We start from the raw sequence: 9238 nt of genomic DNA, 5'->3' as shown, positions 1-9238 counted from the left end.
TAACTATGAATGTTTTTATAAGTATGTAGCTAATGTAGTATTATGTATATATAATTAACTATGAATGTTTTTAAAAGTATGTAGCTAATGCAGTATATTATGTATATATAATTAACTATGAATGTTTTTATAAGTATGTAGCAAATGTAGTATTATATATATAAAATTAACTATGAATGTTTTTATAAGTATGTAGCTAATGTAGCATTATGTATATATAATTAACTATGAATTTTTTTATAAGTATGTAGCTAATGTAGTATTATGTATATATAATTAACTATGAATGTTTTTATAAGTATGTAGCTAATGCAGTATATTATGTATATATAATTAACTATGAATGTTTTTATAAGTATGTAGCTAATGTAGTATTATGTATATATAATTAACTATGAATGTTTTTATAAGTATGTAGCTAATGTAGTATTATGTATATAACTTACTATGAATGTTTATATATTATTGCTTCAGGGTCTATTTTAAGACTTAATGTTTGTTTTATTCATTGTGTTGCACAAATAGAACGTTTAAACAGAAAAATGTGAAATGTTCATTAAAAAAGCGAATATAAAATGCCAGATGGTATTTTTATCAGGAAAATTTAAATTCAAATATTTCGCTCTTAATTTTAACCTCGCCCACACCATCCTTAATAATAAAATGTACATGAAATCTGAATTATTTAAAGGTTAGGTTAGGTTCAGTTCAGCTACACATTCTGAGCCGAGCGCTGCGACTAGAACTGGCTAGGGGGCCGGGCAGGGGTCGGGCGGGGGCCGGGCGGGGGTCCCAAAATCCTTCTCTTGGAAATTACCAAGATTTTAAATTATCTTTATGAAAAACTTGAATGAATGTCAATGAAGGGACACCCTGTACGTGGTCGAACAGTCTCTAAGATTTTACGACATTTTTTAAAAAAGTTTTTTTTTAAATGGAAAAAACTCAATGTTTTTGGGCTTCATCTTTCTTATAAGCGATCTACAAATTAATTTGTCATGTGATCCTGCAAAATTAAAATAAAAATATTTTGAGAATCCGCTTGGATGATTTAATTAGAATTTTTTACTCACAAAATACTTGAACCAAATCAAATATACCTGAAGCTTCTTTTAATAATAAATAGGGTATACTGCAGTTTCTGGGAGAAATATAATAGACAAAACTCAAAGAGCTGTCCCAACCGGGGTCAGGTAACCGCTGAAAAAGTTTTCGGAAATAAAGTCCTGAATTTTCGCACTAAAAAAGTCCTCTGGTAAAAAAGTCCGAGGAATCTAAAACTCAGGACTTTATTTCCAGCGACATCTCGTCCTGGGACTTCAGAAAATTGGGATTTTTTATCAAAGTTTTTATTTCCAGGTTTATATTTTCCAGAAAATTTTTTTCCGGTGACTTTCTTACATAGATTCAATACATAGATTGGGGGGAAATATTACTATTTCAACCGAGAATAAAATGGGTTGTAGTTAGGGTTTTCAGCGAAAAGGGAAAATCGTTTCTCGAAAATGTATTTAAGCGAAAAAAATTAGTTTTCATCGAAAATTTCGCATTTTTCCACATTTCGTTCTTTCGCGAAAAATGCGAAAATTTTCGCTATTTTCGCGAAATTTCGCTTAAATCTGTTTCGTGAAAAGATGTGAAATTTTCGCAAAATAATAAATGGGGAAATTTTGCGAAAAAATGCGAAAATTTTGTGAAAAATAATGAGGAAGAGAAATTATTATAATAAATCTGTTGAGCTCTCAGAGCAGAGAATTTCACAAGTTTTTTATGTGCAATTAATTGTTGCAGCTACAAAAAGTTATAGGTTTTCGCGTAATTTATTTTCGCAAAAAAATGCAAAATTTGCGAAAAAGTTTATGAAATAAAAACAAAATTTTCGCATTTTTCACAATTTTTTTCGCAGGAAATCCTAGTTGTAGTCGTTTGTACTCTCAAGACACTCACATATATTTTAAGCCTCTGGTAGAAAAGTGTAATTTTAAAAAGAGGTCAATGCCCGATTCACAACGGTTCCTTTGAAATCTTAAATTAATCAATTTAACGTTGAAGATAATTGTGAAAATTTCTCCAAGAAATGCGCAAGTCACTTTTGCATAGAAACTACAAATAAAAATAAACAGTTTTCCATAACAAAAACATTGATATCTAATTCAAACTTGGTCAGACAAAGCTTTTAGGGATATTGTACGTGATCCTTACATATCTTTAAACTAATGAAAGTAACAAAATTAAATACAGTTTTCCTGCAATACTTTACATGTTTATTATTTCTTAAACAATGGACCTATGATCAACGTTAATTGGTTATGTACTGTGTACTGCAGAACAGTGGAAGTAAAGGAGTTGAATAACGTACTGCAACCTCCTCCACCACCAGGGGTAAACCAGTTAAACAAGGAAATCAACAAGCAACATGTTTAAATTAGTTTTGTATCGCATACAAGTAACCCCTATAGGGGAGAGGGTAAAGACCCATCATGAACTACGCGAAATGACTTCCAGAGCCTCCTGTTACGCAGAATGACCTCCAAGCCCTGCAAAATCATAACCTTGCCTCTCACTATGTCTCCGAGCCTCTGCCATCCAGTCTCCGCGCCTCGCATTTATCTCGGAAGCTTTGAGACGTAGCGAGAGGCGCAGAGAAAGTTTCGTGGGGCTTGGAGGTTATTATGCGTATTTGGAGGCTCCGGAGCTTCACCCCCTTCCCCCTTTACTATTTTACTCTTTTCCTTTGAAATAATTTGCAGTACACATTTCTGCGGCTCTTCTACCGTCGTATTTATAAAGCAAGAAATACTGTCTTTTTGATTTTGACTTTTAAGGATTTTCATTAACCGCATTATACTTTTTTTTAAATACTACACCCCATGATGTATATTTCATTAAATTTCAATACGGGATTTTTTCCAATATTAACAGATTGTTTCATTTTTTATTAATTTTTTAAATATAACATAAATTATTTGTTGATTTTGTTTCAGGAAAGAATAGTCAGGAAAGCGATTAAACCTCCATCTACAGGTTTAATTAAACCTCCATCTGCAGGTTTAATTAAACCTCCATCTGCAGGTTTAATTAAACCTCCATCAACAGGTTTAATTAAACCTCCATCTACAGGTTTAATTAAGCCTCCATCTACAGGTTTAATTAAACCTCCATCTACAGGTTTACAGGTTTAATTAAACCTCCATCTACAGGTTTAATTAAGCCTCCATCTACAGGTTTAATTAAACCTCCATCTACAGGTTTGTTTAAACCTCCATCTACAGGTTTAATTAAACCTCCATTTACAGGATTAATTAAACCTCCATCTACAGGTTCTATTAAACCTTCATAAAAAGGTTTAATTAAACCTCCATCTAAAGGTTTAACTAAACCTCCATATACAGGTTTAACTAAACCTCCATCTACAGTTTAATTAAACCTCTCGCTACAGATTTAATCAAACCTCCATCTACAGGTTTAACTAATCCTCGGAAACTCTTTAAATTTGTAATTTGCAATTATTATATGTAATATTGTTAAGCTATGTTAATCAAAACAATTTTATGCATATAACATATAACAATCCACTGTATTTTCTATTCAGGTCTGAAATCTGGAAATTCTGAGGCTTCTAATAGAGCTACGGATAGATATATAATAAGTAAACTTGTCTTTACCTCTTATTAAAAACTGAAGAAAAACTGATCAATGGTTTAATTTACTTGCTGATTGGGCATTTTATTTTTCCTTTCATTGAAAAATGATTCATTTCATTTTACAAAAAAATATTATAGAGTAGGCTTTTAATATATATTATATTGAATTATATTGTATAGGCTTTAAGGGTGCTAAACATTTCCAAATATTTTGAAAGGAATTTTTCATTTTTTATTTTTTAAGTTTTTTTCACCAACTCAAATTTGCTAGCTTCTAAATCATTGCAACCTGATGGTGTAAACCTTTGATATTTCATAATCAGACTGTTTGATCTAGCAGAATTCATAGTTTGACTTGCAAAAAATAAGAGTTTTAGAGCTGTGATAATACAAACAAAGTAAAAAATACAACCTATTTTCTGAAAAAAATGGTTGCAACATTTTTTTTAAGGACTACTGCAAAACCTGCACTCCAAGGTGTCCCAGCTGGCAGAACAAAAGAAAAGATCAACGCTTGAAAATGTCCAAGATCAATTAGGAAACATTTACTTTTCTTGTAAAACTGATCTCAAATGAGATGAATTGTTTAAATGTCTTTAAAACTCTAAAATTCTTCCAAGGAAATTTAAGAAACATTGAATCATTAGATGTTTAACTTTTTTTCGGTGGCCGATTTGTTTTTACACATTTTGTTTTAAAACCCTAGATAAAACCAAGATTATATTGCAAGGAAATTTATTTCAGAGGTGTACGCATCTTTTGTACCGCAGTGTACTGTCTCTGGGCGGTAATGTATACACAAGACGGATGGCATAGCCTGCCATTGGATCCATCTTTCACATAAAAAATCAATGAAATATTCTGGTCATAGGAAACTATTATGTGAATTATTAAAATTTTCAGAAGTCAATGCTTTTATCCTCCTCGGATACTAAACGAACACTGATGCATCTATTCTTGTTTACAAATTCCGCCCAGAGAGAACTGGTTCCAATATGTACGCAGAGTATACGCAACTGCAATTAACTTTCCTTGCATGAGTACCTTGCATTTGACAAACAAATACCGCACTTCAGTTCTCGCCCAAGTCCTGCAAGCTTGTTCATTATATGATGACCTGCGCGTACTCAATCAAAGGAATTGAGCCTTTGCCACAAACTCTGATTTTATAATACCTATATCTTTGCAACCCTATGTCGTAGACCCTAGATATTTCAAACTATGCCTTCTGTAAGATCAAATAACCCAAGTTTGAAATATGAAAGGTTTGCATTATCAGACTAGAAAGATAAAGAAATTAGAAAATTTAAGTTTGTGGCAAAGACTCAATTCCTTTCTAAAATTTAAAAGAGTATCATTGAACCAAACTTCCGAGTTTCCTTTATGGAGGATTAACATTTTTTAGATTTTGATTTAAAAGATTCAACAAAAATGTAGAATATGAAGCTACTGAATAAAATAATATTTCGTAAAACCCGGGTTTCAAAACTGATTTTCATATCGATACCCTGTTTTGGGCTCTGTACAATCAGTACAATCTATATTAAATCTAGCGTACATTGCCAACCCCTGTCTAAAACCAATTACGAAGCATATTTAGCAAATAGCTGAAGTGCATGGCGTTGTCCACGTAGTTTTTTTTTATTTTGAAGAAAAAAAATTACGATATTAACCTATTTTACTCCTTGGGTACCCATGGGTTCCCTCAACAAATTTTAGCCCATTCGTTCCAGCCGTTTGGCCAGCTAGCTAACATTTAAACATACAAATATACAAATAAATATATATATGAGCGAAAAGCTTTATTATAAAAATTAAAACGAAAAGAGTTAATGTTCATGATATAGTAGAACAATATCAACCCAGTTCATCACTTGCTCACCAACCTTTCACCAGAAATATTCAGGTATATACACTATAGAGGGTTATTTACGAATGAGAATCTCAGTCGTTGAACGATATGCATATAAGACATCTATCTGATGTTCCTGTCTCGAAATAAAAAAAAAACTCTGTCAAAATTATGCAAAAATTCATATATATATAATTTTGGTTTAAACAGATCATGCATATTCAGCAAATACGCAACCAACCTGAAAACGATTTATCCCACAGAAGCCTGAGAATCTCAGGTTTGCTCCCATTATAATTTTTTAATTTTTATTTCATATAGTCCGTATTCCGTCACCAGCACTTCAGCCAATGGCAGTGTAGAATACTGGTCACGTGATACAGACGGAAATCGAGACAGAAACATCAGATAGATGTTTTAGATGTATCGTTCAACGCCTGAGATTCTCAGGTTTCATCCTATACCCCCTTTAATGTTTCCTTACAGTCCCTATAAAAACGACCTCAAATTTGTAACTGCAACTGCAAGACAGCTTAAAAATAGTTGACAAAGAAATTAATAAATAAGTGTCAGCAACAGCAAAACTTTAATTTAATAATCAGTTATAAATTAATGTTGTCCTTTTGTCTTGGCTAACCCTAAACTTTATTTTTAGGATGCCTCTGTTTACACAACAAACATAACTACTGGGTTTCAGGCCCCGCTGTACACTACAGAGAGAATAACCGGTTCAGGAAGAGTTATATTTCCAGATGAATTTGATAAACTGGAACAGTTAAAGTACAAAAAGCAACCATTGGAGAGTAATTTTTATCAAGATAAAAATAAGGAAAAATTCAATGATCAAAATAGTGCTCCAGGGATGAACCTCAAAGAAAAAGATCTTAGCGTTGAAGATCGAAAACTGAAAATATTCCAATTAATTCAAGAACAACGGGATTTACTTCTTAAAGCCATGGATGAGGATGAAAAAGATGAATTTAACAAAATCCTCAATTATCAGAAGAGAGAAAATATTTATGATTTTCTTCAGGAAAGTTATCTTAAGAAACTGCAGAAGAAATCTTTTATCGGACCATTACTGCAGCAAGAAACAAATGAGACATCAGTTACTGTCAGAGAAGCTGAATTTAATAATAATCATGAACTTCAATCCAACAGTACTGATTTTATTGGACCTTTACTTCAGAACAAGAACATACATGCATACTTTCTAACTGGGGACATTGAACCAGCCCCTGATCAAACCAGGGTATCAGTTTCTCTTGAAAACAATCAGATTTCGCTATCCTTGGACAATTCAGATCCCACGGTTCTCAGCGAGGACTCCGCCATCAAGTCCGAGACGACTGCAGAGAAGGATCAGGAAGAAATTTTAGGCCTTGAGGAGGTTTATCTAGGAGATGTCAAGTCAAATCTTAAAATCAAAAAAAGAGGGAAAAATGAAAAAGAGGATAATTCAGACCAGAAATATGAAAATGTCATGAATGAGACACCAAAGGTAGAAATGGGCGCATACAGTTTTTTTTCATTTTTAGCTTAATGTTTATTCAGTAAAAAAATATCATTTTTTTCAAAATCTTTGAAAAAATTTGTTCGGTCAGTTTAGAAATCGTTTAGAAATAGTTCAAACAATTTTAAATCCTTAATTTTTTTTAGATTTCAGATTTTCCTGAACAATCCAAGTTGTACGTTCATCGTTTCTTTTTCTGAACGCCACTATTGTTCACAAAAAAAAAAGTTTATTTTCAAAAGTTGTGTTCAATTTCAAAAGTTTTGTCAATCTCAAAAGTTTTGTTCGTTCACAAAAATGTTGTTCGTTCACAGAAATGTTGTTCGTTCACAAAAACAATGCCCATCTCTAACCACAGGAAAGTGATGTAACAGATGCTTATGATCACACAGATAGTGGAAGTATCGAAAGTATGGATAAATTTAGAGAATTATTAAAAACATTAATAATCCCATCAACTGAATATGAAGCAACAACTCCATCATTTCCAATCAACGAGAAGATAAAGACAAATAGTTATCAATATTCTCATTTTGTAGTGGATCAAAGTTACTGATTGCTTTTAGAAATGTTCTTGTAATTTTGTATTTAAAAAATTATGTTTATTTTTGTATTCTAGCACTTACTGATCAAACATTGTTTTTGAAAAGTTTATTTGTAATTTTGTATTTTCTGTGAAAAATATCTAGCTCTTTATATTCTGGGACTTTAAAGTGAGCTTTAGTCCTAATCTTGATATTTTATAATTTACTTTTTAGTTTTGATGCAGCCATTAATAAACCAAATTATATTTACATGATTTAAACCCTTTAGTAAAAGTAAATTCAATCTAAAGTCTGACCGCGTCAACCTTGTTGCACCGGCTAGTCCTATTAAGTGTCTGCTTTATATACCCAATGTCCAGGCGATACAGTACAAACTGGCACCGGAAAGGTTAACCCGGCTCGGAAATTCAAATGTACTACGGCTGCCCGTGTAATTCGTAAATTTTCAAAATAATAAGAAACTTGAAACACTTTTAAAAATCTTTATTTGGTCTTTGATAATGTTCCACGTAAACCATAGACAATATGCTTATGCAGATACAAGCAAGACAAAATGTTTATACAGTTACAAACAAGACAATATGTTTATACAGTTACAAACAAGACAATATGTTTATACAGATACAAACAAGACAATATGTTTATACAGTTACAAACAAGACAATATGTTTATACAGTTACAAACAAGACAATATGTTTATACAGTTACAAACAAGACAAAATGTTTATACAGTTACAAACAAGACAATATGTTTATACAGTTACAAACAAGACAAAATGTTTATGCAGTTACAAACAAGACAATATGCTTATGCAGTTACAAACAAGACAAAATGTTTATACAGTTACAAACAAGACAAAATGTTTATGCAGTTACAAACAAGACAATATGCATATGCAGTTACAAACAAGACAAAATGTTTATACAGTTACAAACAAGACAAAATGTTTATACAGTTACAAACAAGCCAATATGCTTATGAAGTTACAAACAAGACAAAATGTAACCATGTAGTTTTAGATTTTGGAATTATTTCACAAGTATAAATAGTTTAGATAAATATAAAGATATATTGTTGTTGACAGATAACAGCAACACACCAGATAAACTTGAATAATAGGCCCGTCGGAATTCTGGTGCGGGGATATTTATTCTCCCCGGACAAATCTTCCCCGGTTGGCCGCAAACACACACAACAGAGTAACCCCGTCTCAAGAAAATCGATAACAAAAGCTTTATTTCCTTAAAAAATAACATAAATTATAGATCATGGTTATTTGTACAATGTACTTGTACAATGTTATAATGAATGTTAATAATGGAAAAAATCTTACGATTTATTAGGGGATGATAAAGGGTAACTTTTTGTTGATCAGTGTTGAAGCACGTTTTTTTGTTAAAACTTCTGAAATAAATGACAGTTGAATATTTAACGAAATTCACTAATTCTTCATATGAAAATATTCTTGTTTAACTTTTATGGGTTCACAATAATCGTAAGTGTTTTAGGCTCCGTCCCCGGAGTACAAAGAAAATGGGGGCTGAAATTATTTGGTTTGGTGTCTCCGAGAGGGGATTTTAAGTTGAAGACGACATTACACGGAGGTCTTAAGTTAATGGTTAACAATTGTGTGTTTTTGAATAAAAATTGTATTTAAAGGGATTGTAAACGTAATTTACACT

The 9238-nt window shown here is 31.8% G+C and overlaps 1 protein-coding gene across 1 annotated transcript in view; it reads left to right on the top strand.

Moving 5' to 3' along the window:
- Positions 1-7871, top strand: part of LOC111707841 (uncharacterized) — a 9528-nt gene extending 1657 nt beyond the window's left edge. The window contains exons 3-9 of the mRNA XM_023481004.1: positions 2328-2400; positions 2985-3024; positions 3593-3649; positions 4096-4182; positions 5492-5550; positions 6152-6997; positions 7368-7871. Coding sequence (XP_023336772.1) covers positions 2328-2400; positions 2985-3024; positions 3593-3649; positions 4096-4182; positions 5492-5550; positions 6152-6997; positions 7368-7565 — 1360 coding nt within the window. The 3' untranslated portion in view covers positions 7566-7871. The remainder of the gene's footprint in view (positions 1-2327; positions 2401-2984; positions 3025-3592; positions 3650-4095; positions 4183-5491; positions 5551-6151; positions 6998-7367) is intronic.
- Positions 7872-9238: the final 1367 nt, after the last annotated feature.

Source organism: Eurytemora carolleeae, unplaced genomic scaffold, assembly GCF_000591075.1.
Source record: "Eurytemora carolleeae unplaced genomic scaffold, Eaff_2.0 scaffold837, whole genome shotgun sequence".
Lineage (NCBI taxonomy): Eukaryota > Metazoa > Arthropoda > Copepoda > Calanoida > Temoridae > Eurytemora > Eurytemora carolleeae.
This window is presented reverse-complemented; position numbering and strand designations above follow the sequence as displayed.